At 52.9% G+C, this 27,999-nt stretch overlaps 2 protein-coding genes across 8 annotated transcripts in view; one reads left to right on the top strand and one right to left on the bottom strand.

Moving 5' to 3' along the window:
• The window catches only part of EZH1 (enhancer of zeste 1 polycomb repressive complex 2 subunit), a 31,545-nt gene extending 18,768 nt beyond the window's left edge, over window positions 1-12,777 (top strand). For all 6 annotated transcript variants that reach the window (XM_086357598.1, XM_086357596.1, XM_086357597.1 and 3 more), the window contains 11 exons: window positions 2,315-2,495; window positions 2,747-2,943; window positions 4,840-4,931; window positions 5,864-5,904; window positions 6,461-6,586; window positions 7,817-7,995; window positions 8,493-8,588; window positions 9,000-9,081; window positions 9,532-9,612; window positions 10,031-10,115; window positions 10,389-12,777. In XM_086357598.1, coding sequence (XP_086213724.1) covers window positions 2,315-2,495; window positions 2,747-2,943; window positions 4,840-4,931; window positions 5,864-5,904; window positions 6,461-6,586; window positions 7,817-7,995; window positions 8,493-8,588; window positions 9,000-9,081; window positions 9,532-9,612; window positions 10,031-10,115; window positions 10,389-10,449 — 1,221 coding nt within the window. In that variant the 3' untranslated portion in view covers window positions 10,450-12,777. The remainder of the gene's footprint in view (window positions 1-2,314; window positions 2,496-2,746; window positions 2,944-4,839; window positions 4,932-5,863; window positions 5,905-6,460; window positions 6,587-7,816; window positions 7,996-8,492; window positions 8,589-8,999; window positions 9,082-9,531; window positions 9,613-10,030; window positions 10,116-10,388) is intronic.
• Window positions 12,778-13,053: 276 nt separating this feature from the next.
• CNTNAP1 (contactin associated protein 1) lies at window positions 13,054-27,846 on the bottom strand. 2 transcript variants are annotated; one of them, XM_086357581.1, is made up of 24 exons: window positions 27,556-27,846; window positions 26,586-26,687; window positions 26,298-26,491; window positions 25,605-25,752; window positions 25,320-25,523; window positions 24,471-24,655; window positions 23,811-23,954; window positions 22,981-23,242; window positions 22,387-22,536; window positions 21,949-22,120; window positions 21,365-21,471; window positions 21,104-21,223; window positions 20,531-20,734; window positions 20,204-20,360; window positions 19,989-20,116; window positions 19,533-19,718; window positions 18,567-18,788; window positions 18,073-18,312; window positions 16,838-17,191; window positions 16,439-16,566; window positions 15,923-16,016; window positions 15,490-15,735; window positions 15,331-15,378; window positions 13,054-14,441 (listed from the first exon to the last, which is right to left on the bottom strand). In XM_086357581.1, exons 1-24 carry the CDS (start codon window positions 27,620-27,622, stop codon window positions 14,119-14,121), a joined length of 4,185 nt encoding a protein of 1,394 aa, XP_086213707.1. In that variant the 5' UTR covers window positions 27,623-27,846; the 3' UTR covers window positions 13,054-14,118. The 2 variants fall into 2 exon arrangements, with proteins under 2 accessions (XP_086213707.1, XP_086213708.1); XM_086357582.1 differs by lacking the exons at window positions 21,949-22,120; window positions 25,605-25,752; window positions 26,298-26,491; window positions 26,586-26,687; window positions 27,556-27,846.
• Window positions 27,847-27,999: the final 153 nt, after the last annotated feature.

The following is a 27,999-nucleotide window of genomic DNA, read 5'->3' on the forward strand; positions in this document are numbered from 1 at the left end:
ACAACTGAGCTACTTTCACACGATAGGGTGAACTTAGGTAAAGAATAAAATACCTTGATAAAATTTCTGCTACCAATTAAAATGAGATTATACAGCCAGGTGGTTCTGGAACTATCTTTAGTGGGATAATAGAAGGAAAGATGATAGAGAGTGCCATTGGGTAAAAATCTGGAAAATGTGCCACATGGTAATAGCAAAAAAATAAATAGCGCTTTCCTGGTGGTCCAGTGGTTAAGACTGTGTTCCCAATCCAGGGGACCCAGATTTGATCCCTGATCAGGGAACTAGATCACATATACTGCAACTAAGAGTTCATACTCTGCAACTAAGATGTGGCACAGCCAAAACAAATAAACATAAATATTTAAAATGCATAGAACTGAATGCCCAAAAAGTTCCATTTAAACAAACAAAAAATAAATAGACTTTATCTGATTTATTTTTTCCATAATATGTATTAATTCCTTCCTATGTGTCAAAGTACTGTGCTAACCCTTAACATATATGATCTTATTTTCATGTTTATAACAACATCCTGAGGTGGATAAAGTATAGGTTATAAAAGTTACATATTTTGCCTAAAGTTTGTTACTATGTCAGTGGTGTGGCAATGATGAAATTGAAGCTCTGGTCTAACTCCACAGTTCATGCTTTTTATATAACTCAAAAGGGCATTGCCGGGGCTTCCCTGGTGGTTCGGTGGTAAAGAATCTGCCTGCCAGTGCAGGAGACACAGATTCAATCTCTGATCCAGGAAGATCCCACGTGCCAAGGAGCAACTCAGCCCATGCTCTGCTACTCTTCAGCCTGGGAGCCAGAACTACAGAGCCCACATGCTGGAGCTGCCTAAGCCCTCATGCCCTGCGTCTTGTCATCTGCAGCATGAGAAGCCCCCGTGATGAGAAGTCTGTGCACCACAACTAGAGAGTAGCCCCTGCTCACCACAGCTAGAGAAAGCCCGCACAGCAGTGAAGACCTCAGCACAGCCAAAAGTAAATCGATACATGAAAATTAAAAACAATAAAAAGGGCATTGCCCTCCCCAGAGTAGTCATCCTGGAATCCTGTATAGGTCACATTGAGCATAGACACGCAGTATCAGATTCAGTTAAAATAAAAACTTCTCTCTTGGAATTTCTTTGAGAGCCTACAGTGTATTATTCTGAATATCCTTAATAATGGTAAACCTTTATCCTTTACTTACAGATTTAGTTTCCAGAAACAGCTCAAAATCTTTGGAAACTAAGTCTAGCGAGAAGATAGATGATCCAGCTAAGTAATTATCTGGTCTTTAAAAAAAAAGATAGCTATAAAGTAATAAAGTAATAAAATATTCATCCTAGTTTAAAATACTGACTTGAGGGAATTTCCTAAATTAAGTGGTTCAGTTCAGTCACTCAGTCATGTCCGACTCTTTGCGACCCCATGAATCACAGCACGCCAGGCCTCCCTGTCCATCACCAACTCCCGGAGTTCACTCAAACTCATGTCCATCGAGTTGGTGATGCCATCCAGCCATCTCATTCTCTGTCGTCCCCTTCTCCTCCTGCCCCCAATCCCTCCAAGCATCAGGGTCTTTTCCAGTGAGTCAACTCTTCACATGAGGTGGCCAAAGTATTGCAGTTTCAGCTTCAGCATCAATCCTTCCAATGAACACCCAGGGCTGATCTTTAGTATGGACTGGTTGGATCTCTTTGCAGTCCAGGGGACTCTCAAGAGTCTTCTCCAACACCACAGTTCAAAAGCATCAATTCTTCGGCACTCAGCTTTCTTCACAGTCCAACTCTCACATCCATACATGACGAATTGAGTGGTAATATTATACAAATTTAAGGATTATATATTTTCTTACTGAAACAGAGACAATTGTGGTAAAACATAAAGAACAGTGAGGCCTGGGGATGAAGGGCCCTGATTCTTGTACCTGCTCTGGAATAATTAGCTGCATGCTGTCAGCACATCCCTCATTTTCTCATCTACAGGAGAATGTATTCTCAAATTCCAGTCAGCTTGTGAGCAAATGAGTATAAGATAACGACTCTCTGGATAGTCAAAGATGCATAGAAACATCTGTGCATAATATATAAAGATTATATCTTTATAAAGATTATATTATAGGGCAGCTCTTTGTCAAGAGATACAAGTGTGTAAGCTTTAAGATGTTTGTTAAGAAGCTATCACATGGTCATATATGGTACAGAGGAAAAAAATAAGTGTCAAGGTGCAAGTTAGCACAGATATTGAAGATGGTTTGTGATGATGGGACCAATATGGTGGCCTGTTTCTGTTTCCTAACTGTAACATGGCCTCTGCAGGAAGGAGCAAAGGAGTACGCCATGCTGCACAACCCTCGCTCCAAGTGCTCCGGGCGTCGCCGGCGAAGGCACCACGTGGTCAATGCTTCCTGCTCCAACACTTCAGCCTCTGCTGTGGCTGAGACCAAAGAAGGGGACAGCGACAGGGACACTGGCAATGACTGGGCCTCCAGTTCTTCAGGTACAGTGAGCAGAAAATGATCTCTTCTTGCTACACAAGGTAAACCCAGGATCATGCCATAACGGTTAACATTACTACCTTTTTAAATTGTTCATTCTTTCCACAGGTTCACCTGTAAGCAGTAGAGACAGGGAATATTTTTGTTCCTAACTCTTCTACCTTTTGGTGTAGAATGAAGTGCTGAGCTTGTAGCAAACCACTGAGGCCAGCTGCACAGCTTCTTGTGTTTCTCTCATTCCTTTCTCTCTTAGAGGCAAACTCTCGCTGTCAGACGCCCACGAAACAGAAGGCGAGTCCAGCCCCACCTCAGCTCTGTGTCGTGGAAGCACCCTCAGAACCTGTGGAGTGGACTGGGGCTGAAGAATCTCTTTTTCGAGTCTTTCATGGCACCTACTTCAACAACTTCTGTTCAATAGCCAGACTTCTGGGGACTAAGACATGCAAGCAGGTACTGTCTGAAGGGGACGGGAACAAGTCCTTGCCCTGGGAGCCCTTTGATCACTTTGTAAGGCTGCCTGTCTGGACAGAAGCTGTCTTAGGTTCAGTCCTTCGTGAGCCTGTGCTTCTGGACCAGGAGGTGGATTCCCCAAACTTGGAGGGCTTTCTGCAAATGCCAGGCCTAGCAATACTTAGGATCTGCTGTCCTTGCTGAATTCGTATTTCTGTCTCTAGCCACTATCTAACTCTTCTGGATGTTTCTACCCTCTCTCAGGTTTTTTCTTTTTTTTGGTGGAGGCAGAGGTGTTCTTGCCTTTCTTTCTAATGCATGCATACATGCTGAGTTGCTTCAGTCGTGTCCGACTCTGCAACCCTATGGACAGCAGCCCAACAGGCTCCTCTGTCCACGGGATTCTCCAGGCAAGGATACTGGAGTGGGTGGCTATTTTCTTCTCCGTTTCTTTCTAAATGTGGACCCATTTCCTGGAAAGCACTCCTGGGTCCTTCTGGGGATCTTCTTATCTCACACCCCTGCTCCTGCTTCTGTGGCTACAGCTGCCACCGTCCCCCCAATCAGTCTTCTCAGCTGCTTTATTCTTCAAATGTTCTATCATTAGATTTCCTAATTACCACCCCTAATGGCTGTGTCTGGACCGTGTGCATCTCACTCACATCATCACTAGAATCGCCATCTGATAGCAGCTTCTGATGTTCTGAAGGTGGGAGAAGCCTACAGGGAGCAGACAGACTGAAGCACAGGGATAGGGAGTCAGGTATTGGGGCCAACTGGTCCAAACAGGAACACCAGAGCTTGAGCCCTCCTCACTTAGCTCCCCACTTTCCAGAAGAGTCTCTGCAATCTTTTCTTCATGTACTCTCTACTTAGAACAAGTAGTAGAACCATGAGCTGAAGTGCCCTTTGCTTTCTTTTCTTTTTAAGTGAAAGAAGGTTTACTCAAGGGGAAAACACTCCATAGATGGAGTATGAGCCATCTCAGAAGGCATGAGAGGCCTTTTTGGAGGAAGTAGAAATGAATAGCTTTATTGCTGTGCCAGGCAAAAGGAGACACAGCGGGCTCATGCCTTGAAAAACTGTGTCCCCTATTCCTTTCTTTTTGGATCTCATACCTATCTCCCCAAGGCACAGGTTTTTTACCTAAAAGCCTGAAAACTGTGTACAAAGCAATTTTTGTGTGTTATTTTCCTGAAAATAAGATTCACAGTTTTCATGGAACTGCAAGAAGGCCTGTAACTGAAAAGAAAAAGCTAAAAAACAAATGTTCTAAGGGAAACAGCATGTTAAAAGGGACCAGGCCTTCCTGAAATGCTGTCCTACTAAAATAGTCAAGGCTCTAACATCTTTATGCCAACAGAGGGAGCTAGTGCTTAGCCGGGTGGTACCTCAGGTCACATCAGACTCAGTTACACAAGATATACAACACTGCCCTTCCTAATAAGAAGCAGATACTCTTGGTAAGAATTGACTCCCTCTGGGCTTGAAAGGCAGAGCAGTAGATGAAAGAGACTGACCAGGAAAACTACCTGTGCTCAGTCAGGATAAACATTTAAGAATCAACTTCAGGGACTTCCCTGGTGATCCAGTGGTTAAGACTCCTTGCTCCCAATGCCAGGGGCATGGGTTCAATCCCTCGTCAGGGAACAGGGAACTAAGGTCCTGCACACCACATGGCATGGCCAAAAACCAAACCAAACCAAAACCAAAAACACAACCAAAGACAAAGAACTTCAGAAACAGCAACCCTGTGTCCCCGTGCTGCTCTGTCTATGCCTGCTAAAGATGCTCAGTCATCTGCCCACAAGCTCTCCAGAAACCAGCACCTGCCTAGGTCACTTATCTGACTCCTCAGCTCAAGAAGTGACAGGTCCTGTTGGATTTCTCTTCCAGGTCTTCCAGTTTGCAGTCAAAGAGTCACTTATCCTGAAGCTGCCCACAGATGAGCTTATGAACCCCTCGCAGAAGAAGAAGAGAAAGCACAGGCAAGGGTTGGACCGAAGGCTTTCTGTGGCCAGACTGTTCCCTGTGCCCTGACCTGCCCTAGGGCTTCGCTGCTGCCTCCCTTTGCAGCCACTGCCCAGCAGTTCAGCATCACTCAGTGGAGGGCCAGTCTCCTCAGTGCTCCCTGCAATCTGTGCCTTGAATCAGCCCTTCCCTTGTCCCGCAGTGCTGTGGACCATGAAATAATTGATTTTTAAGCTCCCGGCCAGCAGGATGTAAACTGGCCTCATGGCTCCACCCTGAGGCCGTTTCTTCTCACTGGGTTGTTATTACCACTGCACTCACTTCTCAACTCTGACCAGGGTTTTGTTGTTCTGTTTTTGGCACTTGTATCTCTAAGTTGCATAATAACACTGTCTTCTAGCTAACCTTTGCTTAGGGTTGGAAGTTTTTTTTTTTTTTTTTTTTTGCATCCAACACTCCATCTGGCTTTGTTCCCTAAAAAACTGACACTGGTTCCAGATATAGAAGGAAATCCCTGTGGCATCTCCCTTTCAATTCCTTCACTCAGAGCAGATTTCTGAAAAGTCTTCCCACCTCCCCATCCTGAAATGCCCCCACATCTCCACCTCCTCAAAGAGAGGGAGGGCAGGGGAGAGGAGAAATGGAGAAACAGTAGCATTTTAGTAGATGTAGAGGGTTTGGTCTGGTCTTGCATCTGTTTTTGTTTTTTTTTTATGTATGTTTGTTTATGGGTGGGATGTGTTGTTTTTGTTTAAATCTTGAGCCAGAGGCCAGCTGCAGGTAAAGTGGGCTCCAGCTTCTGTGCACCGGCATCCAGGCCTGTTGTGAAGGGATTTGGGGAGGATCCCAGTGATCAGATCGCAGTCCCCCAAAGGAGGTCATGCTATCATTTACCCAAATCTGCAGAGTTCCCCAGGGCCACAACCCTGAGCTGTACCATCTCTTGCAGGTTGTGGGCTGCACACTGCCGGAAAATTCAGCTGAAGAAAGGTAAGTTCCACTGGGGCGCTGCGCTCAGGTTGCAGCCTGTGGCCGCCCTTCCCCTGCCCCACCTGTGGCTGCACTTATTGACCCTGCATGGCTTCCGCACGTTGCAGGTCCCCCCTGCAACAGCTGGTGACAGCTCAGCTCCTCGCTGCAGCTGAGAAGACCTCTCAGGAGATACAGTCACAGGCCTGTGGTCTCTGACTTTCATCGTGAGCCATATACAGGGTTCTAGGCTTCATTTAGTGTTCTGGGGCGGTATTTGTTTAATTTTTTTGGCCAAGTGGCATGTGGGATCCTAGTTCCTCTACCAGAGATTGAACTCAGACCCCCTGCCATGGAAGCAGTCTTAACCCCTGGACCAGCAGGGAAGTCCCCTCATTTAGTGTTTAAAATAACTGCCCTGTAATCACACCATTTCCACACTCTCCCTACAAAGCAGATCACTCCACTGTAGCTTATGGACCACCACCCCTGTGATTGCTTCTCACGTCAGGTACTAAATGCATGTCCAGGTTGGTCAGAACCAGTGGCCACAGTAGTGTGTTCTTTTCTCTCTTAGATAACTCCTCCACCCAGGTGTACAACTACCAGCCCTGCGACCACCCGGACCGCCCCTGTGACAGCACGTGCCCCTGCATCATGACTCAGAATTTCTGTGAGAAGTTCTGCCAGTGCAACCCCGACTGTAAGAGTTCTCTGTTGGCCATAGTTGTCAACCTAAGCAGCCCAGGTTTCCCTCCCCTCGCACCCTTCTCTGCTTATAGGCCTTCCGATACCCTCTGTGTGGCACTTAAAGCATTCTACAGAGGAAACAAGATCTTTAAGATCAGGGGAAGTCATTTTTTTAAAAATCCTGAGGTTATGATTCTAAAAGCCACAGTTACACTGAAATAAGCTGCTTTTCCAGCTTCACCTTCTAGGGCAGCATTAAGAAATGTGAGAATCTTTTACCTTAAGGTGTAAATACAGCCTCCCTTTCCAGGATGTTGTTTTACAACGTATACGGGTTATAGCTCTGTGTGTGTCTGTTTTAGTCTCCTATCTGGAGTTTTAGCCTCAGGTCAATCTGGATGTCAGCAGAGGGTGGGACAGAGACTCAAGCGTGCTTTTCTCTCGCTTCTTACCCTTGCCTGCCCGCCCCCACTGAGGCTGAGCAGTTGGGTGGCAGCCCCCAGAGCTTGCAGACCTGGGTACCCAGGCAGTTGTGCTGGAAGTACTTTGTAACACAAGATAGCAATCTTAACCACAATAGAGGGGTGGGTGATTGTGCTGGGAGGGCAGTGGGTGGAGGACGATAGCATAGAACGGATGCATTATGTTCTCAAAATGATTCTTGTTTTGATGGTGAGGATTTACCAGTGAAAAGCACTGATTTCTGCTTCTCTGGAGCACTGTTCACCTACCTTCCAAATTCTCCCAACAAAGTGGAGGTGGTAAGGGGAGAGCATTGTTAGGGATTCTCTAGAAAACACTTCTCCAGAATCAAACCTGCTTTTCTGACTCAGACGTGAATGCTGGGAGGTGCTCTGTTTTCTCTGAAAAACACTTGAGTCTGTGATTATTGGGACTACCCAGATAAAGAATTCGCCTGCCAGTGCAGGACATGCAGGTTTGATCCCTGGGTTGGGAAGATACCCTGGAAATGGAGATGGTAACCCACTCCAGTATTCTTGCTTGGGAAATCCCATGGACAGAGGAGCCTGGCAGGCCACAGTCCATGGGGTCGCAAAGAGTTGGACATGACTGAGCCACTAAATAATAACAACAACATGTGATTATTGGGAAGGCAGTTTCTCTGTTATTTGCCAAATATCCTTGAACCCATAACACTGACTTCCCCACTGTCTCTTGAGTCAAACCGGAGCCCCAGCATCAGCCTGCTTCTCTCCCTGACGTTCCCTGTCATCCCGCGCAGGTCAGAATCGCTTTCCCGGCTGTCGCTGTAAGACCCAGTGCAATACCAAGCAGTGCCCATGCTACCTGGCGGTGCGCGAGTGTGACCCTGACCTGTGCCTCACCTGTGGGGCCTCGGAGCACTGGGACTGCAAGGTGGTTTCCTGTAAGAACTGCAGCATTCAACGTGGCCTCAAAAAGGTGAGGGCTTTTTCCCAGGACTCCAGGCCAGGTCAGGTGGGAAGGACTGAAGATCTGAGCAGCCTCTGTCTACTGGTTCCTTAGGTGGTTTGTACACCAGTGTTGGTGATTCCTGACAGACACACATTTCCTGAGTTCATCAAACCTTTGGTCCCCTTGAGGGATTAGAGAAGTAATCCCCTGACTTGGCCAGACTGAGAGGAGCAGAGAAGAGGCCATGTCATTGACAGTGTCTGTTTTCTGTGGACACTTGCAGTGAGTTCCGCAGGGTCAGGTGTAGGAGATTTCCTAGGCTGGAGGAAGAGGTGTCATGTCTCTCTTCATCACCTCCCACCAGAACACAATGGCTTAGACCTTTTTCTGTTTTCAGATCCTCTTACAGTTGCTAGTTCTTTCCACCCTGCTCCCCGCAGCCCACGTGCACGCCCAGCACACATTCCCCCCGCCCCCGGCTCGCACACGCCCTGTAATCTGAGGTTTGACTCCCTGTTCCCCAGCACCTGCTGCTGGCCCCCTCAGATGTGGCCGGATGGGGCACCTTCATTAAGGAGTCTGTGCAGAAGAATGAATTCATTTCTGAATACTGTGGTGAGGTGAGTGCTATCGGTTTGGCCCACATTCTTATATGGAGAGATACTGATGAGAAACTCTGATTTTCTGTGGGCCAGACTTCTGTGAACTAATCTCTAAATAACTCAGCCAAGTTCTCATGTGGCCTCTCGGGGGATCCCACAGAACTGTTTGCAATCCTGAAACAAACCACTCTTTCTTCGACTTTCTGGCAACTCAGGCTACACAAGGGGGCCAGGCAGGCGGGGGACTCTGGTCTGTCTCAGTGTTGGTTAGCCTGTGCAGGGATTGGGATGAAACTAGCTGAGCTCCCCCTCTGACTACTGTTCTTGTCGTCCTCCATAAGCCCCTTCCTGGCCCTTTCTAGAGGCAGAGTGCCATGCCCTGAGCAGGCAGCTACATCTCCAGTATCTGTTCCTTGTCTGTCTCTACAGCTCATCTCTCAGGATGAGGCCGATCGACGAGGGAAGGTCTATGACAAGTACATGTCCAGCTTCCTGTTCAACCTCAATAACGGTAGGGAGTCTCTCTTTCATCCCCATGTGGTCTCAGGCAGGTCTTCCTACCAGACTCCCCTGGTATCGTTCAGGTTCAGACCAGCCCTGAGTCTTCCAGCCGATGCTTAGAGCACAGTGGTAAGACTGAACTCAGAGACTCCAGGAGCCACAGTTTGCTTGCTCTGGGAGAACCTCCATTTCCGGGTTGTGTTTGTTTCAGAGCCCTGAGCACTTATACGTCAGAAATCTCCCTTCCCAGTAGGTGGGAGGGGAGGTCTGTGATTCCCGAAAGAGGAAGGGAACCCGCCGGGAGTGCTTCCATGAGGGGCTGTTTCTAGCTCCAGTTAGTGTGCTGGGACTCAGGGTTTCCCCTGCATTGTATTGTTCCAGTTTAGTTGACTTCAGATTCGGGCTCAGGAAGATGTAGAGTTGCCTGGTAAGCTCATAGTCCCCCTGGTTTCCTTTATAGATTTTGTAGTGGATGCTACCCGGAAAGGAAACAAAATTCGATTTGCAAACCATTCGGTGAACCCCAACTGTTATGCCAAAGGTGAGTTCCCAGTAACTTGGGAGGTGGGGTAGATGATGGATGCTTCATTTACTCTGATTTCTATCCATTAGTTCAGTTTTTTTTTAATAACTGAATTATTTCTTTGTCCAAAGATAATCATGATTAATGTCTAATATCATTTTGAGCCTTTCTGTCTTGGTTTTTTAATCTGCTTTTTTGACTGAATACATTATAAACCTTTTTTCCTAACGTGACTCTTTTGAAGATAATTCTTTCCCTGTGTCACTAGCCAAAATAACAGATCTAAAAGCATAGAGACTTCTACCTTCATTGATGACTTTCTGATTCCTCTTCATGTGTGTTTTCACTGGGAATTTGGAGAAAATCGGCCCAGACTCACTGCTGATCATTGACTTGAAGTGACTGGGAATCTAGCCCTGGGTTTATCCTATTTCAGTGGTCATGGTGAATGGGGATCATCGAATTGGGATCTTTGCCAAGAGGGCAATTCAAGCTGGCGAAGAGCTCTTCTTTGATTACAGGTGAGGCAGCCAGGAATAGTCCTAGGGAGGTGGCCCAAAGGGCAGAGGGGGTGGCTGTTGAAATTTATCTGGGGGACTGAGGGTGAGTGACACGGGTGAAGGGGGAGGTTTCATGGTGACCAAGGCTTTTTCTCTGTGGTGCTCTCTGGTGCCTCGCCTCTGAAGCACGAGCCTTGTATGGGATGGGGAGGGGAAGTGAAATGGGAGGGGCTTCATCTCTTCAATCACAAAGGCCTCTGTAGTGACCTGGTTCCTCCTCCTGCCCTGGGACAGGTACAGCCAAGCTGATGCCCTCAAGTACGTGGGGATCGAGCGGGAGACGGATGTCCTTTAGGCCTCTTGGGCCCCTCGCCAGCGCTATGGTCGCGGCCCTGTCCTGCTTTCATGCACACACCACTGCTGCTCGAGTTTCCTGCACTATGTGTCTCCTACACCGAGAAACCCCCACCCGCTCCCTCTGTAGTGAGGCCTCACCTGTGTCCAGCGGGGACAGAACTGTCTCAGCGAGAGGGGAGACAGGGGGCTAGGGCTTGGGCCCCCAGGAGAGAGAGTTGCACCAGTGGGAGACTGCGTCTCAGGCCTTGGAGGAAGAGAGTACAGGCTGGGGGCGGGTGACGTTTGCTTGAGTTCTTAATGGCTCCCCAGGCTGTGGGCCTCAGGAGTCACCTTGGACGGTTCCTAACAAGCATTAGCCTAACTTTCCAAGTCAAGGATCCTTCCTGTAGTTGGATCACCAGCAGATCTCTCTGTGGTCCTGAGACCAGGAGAGGACAGGTTCAGTGAAATTTGGTACCCGGAGCCTATGAGTGGTCAGGGTTAAAGATGAGCCTGGCGGGCAGAGCAGACTGAATTCAGAGGGGAGATGGGGCACCTGACTACTACCTCTTTCCCCCTGACATGCTTCAAACTGAAAGAGTGTGGGTTCTAAGAAAAGCTCTTCAAGGCTGGGAGAAAGAAAGCTGAGTGCCATCCATCCTTCTGCAGACAGTGAGAACCAGCCTGATGACAATAATAAACTGCTAAGCTTGGGGCCCAGCAGGCTTTGGGGCACCCTCTGTGTGTACTCTGGAGACGAATGGGTATGTTTTCAGATTCCCGAGAGCAGATACCAGTGCCCTGTCGACCCCTTCCAAAATTCTGATTTGGCAACAACAGGTGGGCATTTCACTGCTGCTGAAGAACTGGAGGGGTGGCGCAACCTGGGTATGACGCTCTTGTTCCCTGCAGATGTAGCTGTTTTCAGGCCTTTCGTTTCCCTTAGAGGCTGGGAATATGGGGCCGCTTTTGCTCCCGTCTTCCGGGTAGTGGGGTGCAGGCCTGGACTAGAGAAGTGGAAGGTTGTTGGTGGATCACTTTCCTGCCTGGAATCCCTGCTGTTGGAAAGGATGAGTTGACACTCTGTGTTTGGAGGTGGGCGAGGAGCTCCCAGGTTCCATGTGTTTAGGATGGCACCACACAGGCAGACTGGCAGAGGGTATTTAAATGTTGAGAAGAAGCAGGCCGGCCACCTGTGCCAGTTCATAGTGACATTCTCTCTGGGATTCATGGAAGCACTTTATTTCCTTTAGAAGGTCTGGAGATTGAGGTGGAGTTTGAGCTAAGGTCTCGGGGGTCCCTGCCCAAATCTCTTTCCTGAGGGAGCGGGGAGGAGGTGGTGGAAGATTCTTCTCCAGTTCTATCTCATGTCCTGGTGGAGGCAGAAGGAACTGCCTTGAAACAGCAGAATTGAATGAGAATGGCACCAGCCCTAAGAACCGCCCCTGTGTCTATGGCTGCTGCTGAGCTGCAGGGAATAAGGAGCTTTGTGCTAGAGAAAGAGAAATGGGCAGGTATAGACTAGCCTAGGGTGTATTAGATAAGGGAGCCGGCTTCTCCCTTCTCTGTGGGGAGTCAGAGCCTCTCTTCCCTGGTCTGTGCTGACCACCCCCTTCCTCTAACCCCATTGGCTGTCCCTGTGAAGCAAGGAGTAGGGTTCCCTCTGACCAAACTGTCACCTAGGGATTTCTGTGGGACATGCGCGTGCACACGCATACACACACACACTCACTCACATACCCTCACTCACCACACTAGTGGGCACACAGGCACTCAGCACTGAGCACACGCCCAGCCGGTTCCTGACAGAAGCCTCTTCCCACCCGACGGGGCCAGACCCTGCCATGCTTCTGAAATCTACATCTGCTGTGGTTTGTATGCATTGTGTATAGGGGACACCCTCTAGCTGGACTGTGGGCTCCAAATTACTCACAGAGAAAAAAACCAGAGACAGAGAAAGGAGGGTTAGGACTGTCTGAAATGCAGTCTGGGGCTTGCTATGAGGAGTAGATGGGGAAAAATTGACATCCAGCCTTTGAAAGGCTAGACTGACCCTATCCTTCCCTCAGTGTGCAGAATCACTGTGGTTGACCCCCTCTTTCCCCTGTGTCAGACCACTACCTACTGCTGTTGCTCCAGCATTCCCATCCTCTCCCCTGATCTCCCCCACCTTTAAATGACGGGTCTTAACCCCTCCCCCCCCCCCAGACAAGTAATGATGGATGGAGTGAGGTGGTGGGGATGATGGGGGAGGCTGGTATATGTGCGGCTCTGTTGCCAGTGAATTTCACGCACTTTAAAGTCCTGTGGCTTGTGACCTCTTATCTGAATAAAGTGGTAGAATCCATTTTGGCAAGTTGTGTGCTGTGTGCTTTGGGGTCCAGGGATGAACCCTGGAAGGATCCGGGGAAGCTTGAGTATTCTGATCTCCACTTGTCCACGGAGACCAGGGTTGGGGGAGATCTGGGGCAGGGGGTTGGCAAGAACCAAGCAGCCTTCCAGCAGGCGATGCCGGGATTCCAAGCGCTCCCCATGAAAGATTCTGGAGCTGTCAGATTAGTTCCCTGAAAGTCATCCCGCTTATCCGCTAGCCACGCCGCCAACTACCACACACAGACTGGAGCTCTGTCACTCTGCTTTATTAGAACAGCTCCGAGACTGAGAGCACAGCTTCAGAGTGGAGGCTGATCAGGCTTGGGTGAGTGACCAGCAGACCTCATGAGACTTCCAACACAGGAGAAGCACACTGGGCTTCTCAACATAGGAGAAGCACACTGGGCACAGAACAGGACAGTCAATTGATTTTGTCTTTTATATATAAACTGATAATTTAAAAAAATTAGAGTGATATATATAGTTTCTCTAGAGAGAGACTTTGCAACAAAAAATATATATAAAGGATATGACCTCCTAGACAAATGAAGCAGCATCTCTGAGCGGAGGAAAGAGGGCTCCTCATGCATTGGAGAGGGGGGCCAAGCCTTTGGACAGGCACCAAGGCTATTGCATATCTTGGAGGAGGGAGGAAGAGTAGAGGGCTGGCTAGTCAGTGTCTGCATTATTCTCTCTACATTGCAAGTTTTTTTATGGCTTTGGCTAAAGCGTGTAAAGCAGCGGAGGTACTAAGGTGCTAAAGCGAGGCCTCTCAGTCTCTGTAAAAAACAGCAAAGGGGGGTAGAGGGGCAGCAATGAAGCCCTCCTAACCCCCAACTGAGGGGAAGCAGGTGGGAGATGTTCTGCAGGGGAGGGGGGAGGCTGGGGGGTATGATTGAGCAGCCTCCCCCCATGCCCTGTGCGCCCCTGCAATCCCACACATCTGTCCCTGCTGAGATTGAATATTTGAAGGGAGGTGGTTAATCTCCCCTGCACTCTGGTGTTAATCCCTGGCCGTAGCTGGGACAGGACTGGCAGGAAAGGCCTGGGCCAACCCCACGAGGCTTCTTTGGGGCAGGCAAACAACCAGGAGCCTGGGGAAATGGGGATGGGCAGGGCATTGGTTTTAGGCAGTGAGGCTCAGCCACTCCCTTTGGTCCCATCTGTAGCTCTGCCCACCAGACTTGGCAGGAGGGAAATCCTCTAGATGAGCAGAGCCAGCTAAGAGGAGCCACATGTCCCTGCGAGGATGGGTGGAGGCGGGATTGGGGAATTCGGAGGAGACGGGCTTGGTCCTTGAAGCCCCTCTCCTGATTCATTCAGATCTGGACTCCTCCAGAATCTGGGGTAGGTTTTGGTCCCGGGGGCCAGGGGCTGGGGCTGGGGCTGCGGCTGGGGCTGGGGCTGGAGCTGGAGCTGGAGCTGGAACTTGGGTGGAAGCTGGTGTTGGGGTCGGGGCTGAGGCTGGGGCTGGGGCCGGGACCGGGCCTGAAGTAGGCAGGGGAGGTTTGCTGCCAGCGTGGTAATCATGTGTGGCCTTGGGCTCATTGGTGTGGTAGGAGCCCTTGTAGCGATGATTCTGTAGATAGAAGAGCACCAACATTCCCACCAGTCCCAGCAGCAAGAAGGCCACCAAAACTGAAAGAGAAAAAAGGAACAATTCAGGGCAGATCTCTGGGTTTCACCTATACACAGACACACATGTATCCTTTTGGCCTAAAGCATATGTGTCCGACAGCATCAGCTGTACAACCACATCAAGCTATTCTTGATGTGTCTGGTTGGTCTAAAGCCCTGGCTTCTATTCTGTTTCTAATATTAGAATTTCTGTTTCTCATATGGTATATGTAAAGTTTAATAAATTTCTTTTTCTAATAATAGAATTCTATTTCTAATACTCTCTTTCAACATCCTTGGTACTTACACCAATTTCTCATCTTTCTGGATGTTACTCTACCCCTGTTTCCTCATCCCTTAGCTTTAGCCCCACTTATTTTTTTTATAACGGCTTTATTGAGATATAGTTAACATACCATAAAATGTATTCTTTTATAGTGCAGTAAAGCACTCTTTAAGACACAGTTCCTGCCTAATTCTGGGACCTTTTAGATATTAAACCCCTGACTTTGGTGGGAACGTGTGGCCATGACCCAACAGAGGAGCATATGACTTAAGCTGCTTATCATGAAGTGAACATTATCTGATCCACAAAGTCATAAAGTCAGAGACGTGACCAGCAATGGAAATGATATATTGAGTCAGGCAGTGATAGGCACATCACTGTAAAAACTTTGGCCCAGTTTTAATATTTCATTTCATTTCTATTAAAATCTATAGAATCTGCCAATATTTAAAAATCTCCAAGCTGATTATCAACTACCTTCAGCAAAGCCTGTGTCACGGTTCTTGGCATCACCATATACTGAGTGCCCTCACTACCCCTCAGGCCTGAGGATACGGGACAGGGAGGGAAGGCTGACAGCCAGAGGGTAGAATGAGAGGTCAGGGTAGGGACGGTGCCACTCACAGCCCAAAAGTATAGCAACCCATCCGTCATCATGGTAGTACGGGAAGTCTGAAAAAAAGAGAACGCACCAGTTAGGAGGAGCCTCCTGCAGATTAAGAGTCATTTCCTTTCCCTGTTGTCCCTCTTTTCCCTTCCTCTTCTGTGTCCCTGGGGATGTACCTGGGGGAAGATACCAGGGGTCCAGCTCAGGGGGCACCTCTGAGACAAGGCGTGGCATGGCTCCACAGTTAGACTCAGACAGCTCTCCCTGGACACGAAGGGCCTCAGCCAGCTCCGCGGTCATGGGTCGAGGCGTTCGGAAGTGGGTCTTGAGAGGAGCCACGTTGTTGAATCGGACACCAGACAGGCAGCCCGAGAAACCCGGCGTGTTGTAGCGCTGGATCTCTGGGTCAATCACTCCAGTCTCTGAGGGAGAGGCAGCCCAGAAAGAAGGGGGCTTAGACTCCCAACAGCCCTGGCCCCTCTCACCACCCCTAGGTTCCCACTTCTCTTTAGCAGCACCTTCACTGCCACTCCCCATCCTTCACCCTCCTCTGGACTCCAGAGGAGTCCACAGCTCCCGACCCCAAATGCCGTCTCAACCCCAGCTTACCCATAACGCGCCCCAAATACAAGGCCTTGGGCGAGTCTAGCTGGCTGTCCACCAACAGTGAGAACTTCTGTTCCGTCAGGGAGAAGTAGTCCACCTGAGTGGGGAGGGGAAAGGAGATGAGAGGGCGAACCAGCAGCAGACATAGCCCAGACCAGGCTGGGACTCTCCTCTCCCGACTGGTGGTGGGTTCTAACTCAGTCCCACATAGGCAAGTCCTGGGCCCAGACACAGGATTTGGTATTAAAAACCTCACAAACTGGTTTTGAGCCCTGTCTTTGCAGCTTACGGTGGTTTGGGGAAACCACTTTACTGTCAGAGCCCCTTTCGTGACTAGTCAAACGAAGATAAGAAGAGCTGCCTACCTGAACTGCCTCACAGGGCAACTGTGAGGTCCCATGATACTACATGTGAACATTCTCTGTACACTGGAATGTGCCCTACAGATGCTGAACATTTGCCATTTCCCACTGCCACAGCCTTGATGATGAGGTTATGATCTGAACCCCTGGCACACACCTGGATGAAGAGGTTGCGGTAGACCCGGGTGATGTTGACACTGTGGGGCTGGCCGTCCGTCACAGGGCGGGTGGTGAGCTGGTACACATAGGGGCTGGTGCCCAGCTGGTAGCGCAGCTGCAAGGTCCCTGTGGGGTGGGAAGAAGGAAGAGGGGGGTCTCCCCTCAGCTCCCAGAATCCCCATCTTTTTTTCTTTTTGGCTTCGCCATGCTGCCTATGGGATCTTCGTTCCCTGACCAGGGATGGAACCTGTGGCCCCTGCATTTCGAAGCATCAGGGAAGTCCCCCAAAGCCGCCACCTTGGAAGAGCACATGAGTCCTTGTATTGGTCAACAGTTATGAGAATGGAAGGCATCCAGACGAAGCTAGAGTGGAGGGTGAGAGCCGTGGGGAACTCACCATCTTCCTTAATGAGCACGGCCATGTAGTCACGCACAAAGGAGCTGACATAGAGCAGGACGGCGGGGGCAGACTGGGTGCTGAAGCTGAAGGACACCTCCTCTCCAGTGACGTTGTAGACAGGTCCACGGTAGCCTGGCACCGGCCGGCCTGGCCGCGGGTAATCAGGCAGACGGTACCCAGGGCCATGGTAGCCAGGCACGTAGCCGGGAGTATCATAGCCAGGGATGTAACCAGGCTCGTAGCCCGGCACTGGCCGGCTCAGCATGTGGGAGAACTCCCGGGCTGCGGAGCGCAGCGCCGACTGGAGGTTATAGCGCATCCAGGTGCCAGGCTCAAAGAAACCGCCAATGTCTGAGGCAGAGGTAGTGAAGTCAGGGCCCGTCCCCACCTCCAGACGCTATGTATGTCATCCACGCACACCACCTGGCACGTGTCCCCAGTTTCTGCTACACCACAACCCATCTCCATTCACTTTTAGGTCCCCTGGAGGCCCTATGTCATGGAATGGAATCTTAAAATCTTAAGAAATGGAAAAGATCATCTGATCCAATCCCTGCACTTTACAGATGGGGAAAGCAAGGCTCTGAAACGGGCCACAACTTGCCTGAGGATACATAGTAGGTGGAGGGTCAGAATTAGAATCAAGATACCACAAACCCACCTGCCACTACTCACACTTCTAAACCAAGACCAAAGGACTTCTGTGGGTCCCTTAGTCCCTGTGTCTTCCTATCTCACCAGTGACCTACCTGCTCATGCACCCTCCTAGACCAGCCTTGGGGAGGATGTGTTCTTGGTGTATGTACAGAATCTTGCTATGGTGAATGTCAAGGCTCACCTTAACCAAGAACCAGGCTGTAGACATGTTTTAGGTGTGCAGCGATTGTCAACTAGGAAATGGCATAGGAGGGCATCGTGCAGCCTGATGGGGATATGCTTGCAAGGGGGGCAACCTGGGTTCCCTTGGCGACAGTGAGAAGATGGGGAAGTTATTTGTTTTGTTGCTGTTGTTCTTGTAGTGCCAGCTAGCTGTGCCATCCCTTCCTTGTCCCGCTTTATTCCTTTGGAATCACCCAGCAGCTTCAACTGCTTGAGAGCCCAGCTCAAAGCTCAGGAGCGCAGGATGAACACAGTCTTCCCCGATGCTGACACTGCATCCTCCCTCCTTCCTTGCCCTCCCTACATCCCATGATGCCCTCTGGCTCATTCCTCCCATAACCAGCAGCACTGACCATGGTTGCAGTATGGCCCATCGAAAGCCGTGAGGTCACAGTCACAGGTGTAGTAGCTGTAGCGCTCCACACAGCGGCCGCCATGGAAACAGGGGAAGCGGGGATGGGCGCAGTGGCCTGTGCAGTTGGGTGAGGTACCCTCAGAGGCATTGGCACGGCCTTCCAGGTTCAGAGTCACTCCATTCAGACGCATAGCCCTCAAGCAACCCACGAAAGGCCGCCTCTTAAGCTCTGCAGATCCTGGGGGGAAGGTGGGCAGGTGGAGAAACGGGTGTAGAGCAGAGATGGGGGAAAGTATCGGGGTTGCAAAGGCAGTGGAGGGCTATAAGAATGGAAAAGATGCCAGGGACTGGAGAGGAAGGGTGGGCCTTGGCTCACTGTGAGGCTGAGGGGATTGTGACCTAAGAGATGGGGTTCCTGGAAACAAGGAGAGTGGCCTTGAGAGGGTAGGGTGGTGACAGAGGCTTCAGACCTGCCTCCAGGTTGCTGCTCACCAACATACAGGGGCCGGTCGTACTCCAGCCAGATGTAGGTCTGCAGGGGCATCGGCCGTAGCACCCAGGGCCGGTGATCCACGCGGAGCCGGGCCTGCTTCACGTTGATTTCCGCCCGGACGAGGTGCCACTCATCGTCGTTGAACTCGAAGTCGTCTGAGTGCACCGTCAGGTTCTCATCCCCATTCCCCACGTCAAAGGCGAAGACTACGTCCCGGGATGCTGGACAGTGTAGGGGCGGGGGGAGAGGACTCAGAGCCCCCAGGGCCCTCACGGGGTCGACACAGCCCTTCTTCTCTGCTCTTTGGAGCTCCCTGACTGTCCCTCCATCTGTCTACACGTGGGCGTGCTAAGTCGCTTCAGTCCTGTCCGACTCTTTGTGACCCCATGGACTGTAGCCCCCCAGGCTCCTCTGTCCATGGGATTCTCCAGGCAAGATTACTGGAGTGGGTTGCCATTTCCTTCTCCAGGAGATCTTCCTGACCCAGAGGTTTGAACCCCTGTCTCTTATGTCTCTTGCATTGGCAGGTGGATTCTTTACTAGCTTGCACCACCTGGGAAGCCCAGTCTGTTTACAGCCTGGGACAAAACCCGTAAAGTGCTTAAAACCTCATACCTCTGCTCTCCCACATTCCCAGATCCCTGGAGCCAGCTTCCCAGCCCCACCTCTCAGGTTAGAAGCATAGCTCATCAAATAGGAGCCCCACACCCCCTCCCCCAGCCAACCCACAGGAGTCCAGCTTCCTCACTCACAACTCAGGGGCCAAAGGTCCAGGGGGGCCAAGTGGGTGCTCAGGGTCACAAAGCCAGCTATCGAGATGGAGCTGGGTCTAGAAGCCAGGCCCATCTAAAGCCCTTCCCATGCTTCCTTTCAAAGGGGCATCTGGCCTTGCCACTTACCCCAGCCTCCACCCACCCCACATCTTCCCCAGGGATCTTCCTCCCCCACAGTGTCTGCTTGCTCACTGTTGAGTTCCACCCGCACATAAGGTCGGCGCCACTGGCAGTAAGGGCCCCCCATATTCTCTAGGAAAACTCCTGAGGGAGCCGAGGTCCTGAAGTAGAAAGAGACGTCAAGGCTGTGGTTGGCCCGGATTGGGGGAAAGCGTAGTGCAGCCCCAGTGTGGAAGGAGATGGTGTTCCAGGAATTTCCTACAGAACCAAATGGAGGAAGGCCTTGTCAGCAGGGCGGGAGGCAGGCGACAGGGCAAAGGGGGACAGCTGGGGGAACCCAGGGAGAGACTAAGGCGTGTCATGCAAGAGGAAGGTGCAGGTGCAGAGGAACAGGTGTGGGCATGTCACCGACGGAGCCAGGGTGTCTGGCAGGGTGTCCTGGAGACCGCCCCCCTCCCACCCAGTGGGTCAGGGCTTTGGAACTACAGAGCCGACCCTGCGAGGGCACACACGGTCTCTGCCACTCACGGTCGCCGTAGCACCGCAGAGGCCTCAGAAAGAACTGGGCCTCCGAACTGGAGCGGTTCGTGTCCCCCACCACCACCTGAGTGACAGGCAGATGGTCCACAAAGGTCAGCAGGCCCTTGTCGGTTCTCCTGTGGGGGTGGGGATGCAGTGGCTCAGCCCTTGCTGCTCGGCAGCCCCCAGCATCCTGAAAGCCCTGTTCTACTGCCCCCCCTTACCACTGGGGCTGGTCGGCGTCACAGTTACAGTGCAGAGCGGGGTCCACGCAGCTCCGGTCCAGACCACAGGCACAGCGCTGGATCCCAGGCTGCGAGCCGCCCCAGTAGAAGTGCTGCTCCTCGTTTCGGCCAATCCAAAAGCTGTAGGGGTAGCCTCCTGGGGAAGAGGGGCAGGCAGCTTCCAGGCCCCGCCTCCATTAGCCTAGGGCTCCTCCCTCACCCTTCCAACCAGCCCAGACCACTTCCTGAGCCCTCTGGTGCTCTTCTCCCAGACCCCATGGGTCTCTCCTCCAGCTTTCACCCTGCCCTCCCCACCCCAGCCCTAACCTGCTGTGTTGAGCAGCCGGGAATTGTAGCAGGAGAACTCGATCCACTGCTCACAGTGCTGGGAAGCATTGGCCAGGGCACTGACCTCCTCCCAGGATGCATTCCAATACTGGACGGCCCCGAGGAATGGCCGCTCCATGCTGGAACCTGTCACCCGAGTCGTCCACAGCCTGTCATGGCGCACAACTGTCCATGCCCGGTTCTCTGGGGGAGGGGACGAGGCGGAGCTGTGGCTGGAGAGAAGCGTTCTCTACCCACCTTCCTACTTGCCTCCAGCACCACTGCCGCAATTCAGAGCCAATACATGAGGCCAGAAGCTCCATGCCAGCCCAGCTCTAAGTCTCCAACATCATAGGCCGGCCATGAGGCAGCTGGAATGGATCAGGAAGCTGAGATCTAGCTGCAAGGCTAGATTACAAACTCCTGAATGTTCCCTTCCCGCTCTGTCCTCATTTACCCCTCCACCGTTTAATCTTACTGGCTCCGGTCCACCCTTCCATCCTTCCTTGTTCCCCCTCACACTCCCACAGTTCATCATCTGCTGCCTATCACCCCTCAATCAGAGCCACTTACCTCGGATATCACAGTACACCACAAATGGCTTCAGAGGGCCACTACCATCAGGATCAATGGTGAAGTTTCCAGAAGTTTTCCCACTGAGTCGATAAGCCTCACAGGATTCCTTATACAAAGCTGGTGGGTAGTGAGTTGGGGAAAAGGTAGTTATGGGGTTGGGGGCTAGAAGGGCCAGCCCCACCATCTTTAGCGGCCTCACGATCCCCAGAAACTTCCTGACTCTCCCCCAGACTCTCCCCCACACTCCAGCTGGCTTACGCTGGTGGCAGGTCTCCCCCTTGTAGCCTGTCAGTTCACAGTAGCAGATGAAGTCATCCCAAGACTGGTAGCAGCGACCGTCATGCTCACACATGTTAGGGCTGCACCTAGGGGAGGGGGTCAGCACGCAGGGAAGGAACCTTATGGGGAGCTGCAGAGTAGGGTCTGACCCCTACAAGCTTCAGTCCCAGGTCCTGAGAGCACCAGAACCCACCTAACATACTCCACTTAAGTAGCCAGGTAGAAGCCTGAATGCTGGGGCATTAGGCAGGCCTCAGGGCTCAAGTACTATTGTTGCCTCTTCCCCAAAGGAATTAATTATGCCTTATATCCCCATCCTCACCTCCCCCCAAAGAAAACCCTCTAGGACCAAAAACAGATGCTTCATTTCCATTCTGAGCATGTGACACTTTAAGGGAATAACTGGGAAGTGAGAGGTCAAGAAGCAATCATTCCCAGGTGGGAGACTCAGGAGCTGGGACCAGAAGGGAGATCATTGAGAAACGCCATTCCCATCACTGGGAGACCGTGGAAGAGGGCTTTGGAGGGGGTCACCTCTTGGAGGGAGAGGGGCTTCTGGATACCTATCAGTGATGCCACATGTGTCAAAGAGGACCTCAGCATAGTATCCAAGCCGCCGGCCCTCCACCAGAGTCAGGTTGACCAGTTGACCATCCACCTTGAGCAGCTCCATGCAGCCATGGAACGCCGTCTGGTTGGAGTGGCAGCCCGATCGACTGGCTGGCTTGGGACAACCTGGAGCAACCACCCCTGTGAGGCCCTCCCCAGGGGAGACTCCAGCGACCCTCCCCCAGGGAGATGCCAAGGGAGAGCCAGACATGAAGGAAGGAAGCAAGGAAGGGGGCCAGTAGACAATGACAGTGACGTTCCAGTCCCCAAGGCCCCAGAGGGGCAAGAGAGATTTACTGCTACAAAACTCTCCATGTAGCCCTATCTGGGTGGACTTAGATGGGGCCTTCCCACCCAGAGACAGGGGTCTAGCCAGGTTGACCTCCACTTACCTCCAAAGAAGTATGAGGTTCCTGTACGGATCAGCAGTGGGTATGAGACCCTGACCTCTGCCCCCTCCACATCATCAATGCTGATGACTGCATGGTTTTCCTGGGCCACAAAATTCACCTCATGCCAAAAGCCATCATTCAGGCGGAACCCTGGACAGGACAGGAGGACAGTGTGGGTGGGGGAGGCACCACGCTCTGGAAGAGTGTCTTGAGTGGAGAAGCAGCAACCCCACTCTATCCTAACAGCAGCCTCTGTGCTTCCCATTTTTACACTTATCACACTGAGCGGTGACATCCCCAAATGTCTCTCTTCACTATGTGGAACCCCAGCGGCTGACACAGAGTCAAAAGTCATCAGTGAATGATACCTACAGGGACCCTCCAAATGGAGTACCAGGATTCTCAGCCTTAGTCCCTCAGATCTGCCCTGCCCTCCAACTCCCAGCTGTCTAATCCTGGGACCTCCTGCAGGGCTCCCTCCCTTCCCTCCCTCACCCCTCTGAGATGCAAAGGTCTCAGTCCAGGTCTACAGTCTCCTGTGTCTCTGCCCTGCTCTGGCCTCCCTTTGCCTCCCCTTCCTCTCCCTCTGCTCACCAGCGGCAAACTGAAGCTTCTTTCGGCCGGTCTGCACCACCGACACGTTGACCTGCCCTTCACTGAGCATCAGCTCCACGTGGCCCAACCCATCCCCCAGGGAGGAGAAAAGCAGCAGCCCAGTGAGATCCCAGGTGCGGAAGCGAAAAGAGACTGCGAGGCGGCCGCGGCGGGGGAAGCCAGGCACTTGCACGAAGTTGTGAGGACCTCCGAAATTGATGGGATGAGGAACCGGGTCCAGGCAACGGAACGCCACCTTACCCTGGGGACCCAAGTGAGGATGCATCAGCACCCAAGCTGATGCCACGCCCCGGCCTCTGTGAGGAGCCAGGTTCCCTGGGTGTACCTCCCCAACCTCACCCCGCCCAGAAAAACGTCCAGGTGTGGAGAGGTCTCCAGCCACCAAGTCAGCCCTCAGGACTCTTCTCGCTGATCTACATCATCTCCTGATCATCTCAGGAGCGCCTGATTAGCTCCTGAGTTGGAGTAGGGGGTACCACATAATACCTAAACAGCCCTCAAGTCCCTCCTCAGCCCCTGCGCTGTGTGACCCCTGGCCGAGCCACTCCGGGCCGCCACACCGTATTCTCTTCATTTATAACTGAGGAGATGGTGAGACCAGACCGCAGCTTTTAACTAGGCGGGAGCGGGGTTGGAAGCTGGCCTTTCGCACCTCCTGTGAGTCAGTGATGCCTCGCCCCCAACGTGAGCAGCTGGCTAGGGAGAAGTCTCCTCGGCTTTTAGATGATTCTCAAGATCTCTCCCCGCTCCATCCACTTGTTCCCGGAGGCTTTGATGCCCCGTCCTCCCCGATCCCCCTGCCCACTGGCCTCGAAGGTGATCCGGGAATGGCGCCGCACGGCCAGGTCCGCGATGTTGACTCTGTTGAAGATGACGTTTTCTATGCAGCCGCGGAAATTATGCCGATAGGCAAGGTTCTTCTGCGCGGCGCCCACCAGCCCCCCGATGAACATCTGCGGGCGGGGTGAGGAGTAAGCTTCCCTAGATGCGGCAGAGTGCGCGCCTTTCTCGCGCTCCCGCCCGTCCACTTTCCCACGCTCAGGCTGAGGTCTGAGACACACCTTCCCCCAGTATCGGTATTGAAGCTGGAAGCTCGCTGGGCCTCCTGAGGCTTGGGTTTTAGCCCTGACCCCACCACAACTTGGCTGCACGCCCTTGGGTAAGTCGATGAACCTGTCTGGGGTTCTTTATCTGCACATCAGGGCCAGGAGAGGGCAATTTTCTCATCTTGCCTGATCCCCCAAGTCCAGATTTCTAGACTCCATCTCAGCAGCTCTGGGGTAGAGCCCGGAAATCGGCATGCTAACACCAGCAACAACAACAAAACCCCAAGCTTTTCTGGGAGTTTGCCAACTCCTGCTAGCATGTTCAGAAAACAGTCTTACCTCTGAAAGAAGTGCCGCCCCCCGCCCCCCACCGGCCTACCTAGCATCTCACTTAGCCAAATGGCTTCTCCCCTCTTTGCTCACCTCGTTGTCCAGGTTCAGTCTCTCGAAGTCGCCATTGAGCACGAAGCGCTGCACGTAGCCGTCCAGGGTGAGATTTGCCTCACGGCCAAATCGGTCGACACGCACGTAATGCCAGTGCTGGTCATTGAGGACGCCGCCAGCGCTCACGGTCGTGTGACCCGGCCTTGGCTGGATGGGGCTGCTGCCTGAGGGTGGGGTAGGGCAGGGTCAGACCGGGAACCTGGAGAACCCCACTTAGGCCCTACCGCCCAGCAAACCCCCCAGGCGGAGCAACAGCCTGCAACCCAGAGGACGAACTGCTCAAGGCCCAGGACGGCCAGGGAGGGTGGGCACATAGAGACTGGACCACCCTCAGCCTGCGGTGGATCGGTGGCCATTGGCAAGTACGGACTTAGTCATTTAATCCCTCTGAGCCTCTGTCTTCCTATCACTAAAACGGGGCACGATAGCTGGTTCTACCTCATCATGTGCATATTATGGAAAGCGAATGAGATACAAAACAACAACGCTTCAGGAGTGTGTGTGTGTGTGTATGTGTGTGTGTGTGCGTGCGTGTGCGTGTGCGCGCGCGCGCCTGTATACGTATATACAATGTTTTTACAATGAGGAAACAGACTGGGGAAGTGCTCGTCCAAGGTCACACCGCTGGTAGGTGCTAGGTGCTGGAATCCGCTTGTCCTAATTCCCAGTCCAGAGTTTCGCAAGCACCAGATTTTACACGAAGAAGGCAGATGAGTCCAAATAGTTAAGGAAGGGGAAGATAAGGAATAGGGCGCGGCTTCGCGGAGGAGGTGCGGCAAGGGACGTGGGAGGAGAGCCTGGGGCTCCGCGCCGCGGCCGCGAGCTCACCCAGGCTCATGTGCAGCAGCAAGTGCGCCCCCTGCAGCTCGAGTGTCACGTAGTCGCCCTGGGCGCCCTCGGCGTGCAACAGGAGCCCGTCCTTTTCTTCGGTTTTGAAGCTGAAGGCGAACACGTCCCACAGACTCCGGCTGACCCCTCTCGGGAAGCGGTACGAGATGGCATCATCGCCATCGAAATACAGCACGTCGGACTCTGCAGGAAGGACCGTAGGTGGGTGGGGGGTCAGGGGATTCTGTCTCCCGCCCCGCCCCCACCACGACCCCGCACCCTTACTGTAAGGGCAGCCGTAGAGGCCAAGCCTCAGGCCGATCTTGCCGCGCGGGTTCCAAGCCAAGGGCACGATGCGGATGTAGCGCGCCGTGAAGTGATAGTGCAGGTCGTGGCGAACCACCGCCGACTCGTTCACGTTACCGAAGAAGGTCTAAGGGCAAGGGGAGGGGGTGACCACGTTCCCACACTCTGCTTGCTTTTCCACAGCCTCCCAGCCCGCAGCTGTCGCATCCAGCTAATCTCGACCTCTGGAAGGCAGACAGTCCTTATCTCCTCCGCCTTCCTGACTTTACAGTTTCCCTAGCCTAGAGCGTCCTCTCCACCATCCCAGTATTTCCTCAAAGGTCAACTCAGATGTCGCCTCCTCCAAGAAGCTCTCCCAGATTTTACCCTGAAGTATGTTCAGTTCAGTTCAGCTCAGTCGCTCAGTCGTGTCCAACTCTTTGCGACCCCATGAATCGCAGCACGCCAGGCCTCCCTGTCCATCACCTGTTAAACCCTGTCAATTGGCCACATCCTGAACACACGGCAAGCAGACGGTCCTTCTGGACTGAGTCCCTGTAGTGAAAGTCACTGCTCCTCATCTGTGCCCTCACCACCACCTCCCCCCCCACTTCCCCCAAACCTGTGCCCAGCCCAGCCCAGGTCACACAGTTGGGAAGGTTCCCAAGTGTGTGTGCAGGGATCCTGGAGTACCGCGTTGTGCCCTCGCTGATAGAACGGTGTCCAGCTGTCCACTCGGTCGCCGTAGAGCAGCATGTAACGTGTGACCCAGTCCCACGAGTTAAAGGAGCCCTGCGTGGCCACAGCCCGAATCCGGTGCTTCTTCATTAGGTCGATCTGCAGCCAGGGATTTGGGTCCCCAATCCGGGGAGACCATCCGCTTATGCCTACAGAAGGGACAAGGGCTTTCACTACTAGCTCCCCCTTTACCTCTAGCCCTTCAGAGTCCCTCACCCCACCATGGGGCACCACCGTGCTCACCGTGCAGCCGGGCAAATCGGGGCGCAGTGAAGAGCCCATAGTAGGAGGAGGCGCCCAGGGAGCGTGCATACAGGGGCCCGACCAGCTCCTCGTCGCAGCCGTCTGGGTTGCAGGAACAGACATGTTTATCAGGGCGGCCCCTCCCAGTCCTTCCAAAGGCCCAGAACGCTGAGCAACTGGTGCTTGATCTTCACTCCCCCCAGTGCAGACCCAGCCCTAACTTAAACCACCTGCTCAACCTGGCCTGCAGCAACAGCTGCACACTGAGGGGAAGCTGCCTTCTCCTCCTGGGGGAACCCCTAGGTCAGACCCTCCCAAGGACCAGTTGGAGTTCAGTACTCCCCAGAACACAATCCCAAACCTCAGCATCTTTCAGAACCTGAGTCACCCCAAGACATCAATCCGTCCCCAGACTTAGCCTCAGTCCCATTCAGCAGCACCTGCAAACCTGCACGGAGCCCAAATGCAGGCCTAGCCCCAACCCCAGCCATTCCTAGCACCACCAGTTCCATGTCCAAACTTACCATCTATACGATTTGGCTCACCAAATACTGCATGGATCCCAACCCCCATATCCAGCCCCAGCCTTAGCCGCAAACCCCAAACCCTGGTCCCTGGGCCAGCTCCAAGCCCAGCCCCAGTCCCCTTAACCCTAGCCCGAGTCACCGGTACCACTCTTATTCCCAACCCTCAAACCCGGCACTCGCTCACGCTTGGATCCCAGCCCCAAGTCCCCGCCCGGGCCGACTCTATCTTCAGCTCGGAGCCCAGCCCCAGCCCCGGGCGCGCGCGCCAGCCTCGGAGCTGCATTGCGGAGCGCGGGGGAGAGGCTGCAAAGGATGAAAGCGCACGAGTGCGCGCCGGCCGAGAAGAGACCCGCGACCACCCAGCCGCAATGCGGTGCGGGACCCGCCCTGCAGACCTCGTACTCCCGGGCCTAACCCCGCCTGCCTGCGAGCCCGGCACTCACAGTAGCCCCAGCCCCGGGCTCCTGAGACCGCGGCGAGTAGGATGCAGAAAAGCCGGAAACGCATCATGCAGGGCTGACGGGTCTCGGCGGCCGCCTTCCAGTGCCCGGCTCCGGCTAGGGCTCCAGTTCCAGCTCGGGCTATCCTCCTGGGTTTTTGCAACGAATGGCTGTCTCTCCCCCTTACCCACCCCTCTCTCTTCCCACTCTCCCCCAGCCCTTCTTTCTTGTCTCCCTAGGTGCCGTTCCTGCTTCTCTGCTGTTCTCTCCTCTCCTTCCACCCTCTCTCCTCTCACCTCCCCCCTTCCCCAGCCTCGCTCTCCTGGCACGCGCCGCTTTCCCAGACCCCGCGCAAGCGCGCGCCTCAGCCCCGCTGCGAAAGGGCGGGGGTAGAGAGCCTCCCGCCACCGGGAAATACCCTGAATAACCCGAGGCTACAGGGACTGT

This window comes from Bos grunniens, chromosome 19 (assembly GCF_055505025.1).
Source record: "Bos grunniens cultivar Pamir isolate PY7600 chromosome 19, Bosgru_T2T1.0, whole genome shotgun sequence".
Classification (NCBI taxonomy): Eukaryota; Metazoa; Chordata; class Mammalia; order Artiodactyla; family Bovidae; genus Bos; species Bos grunniens.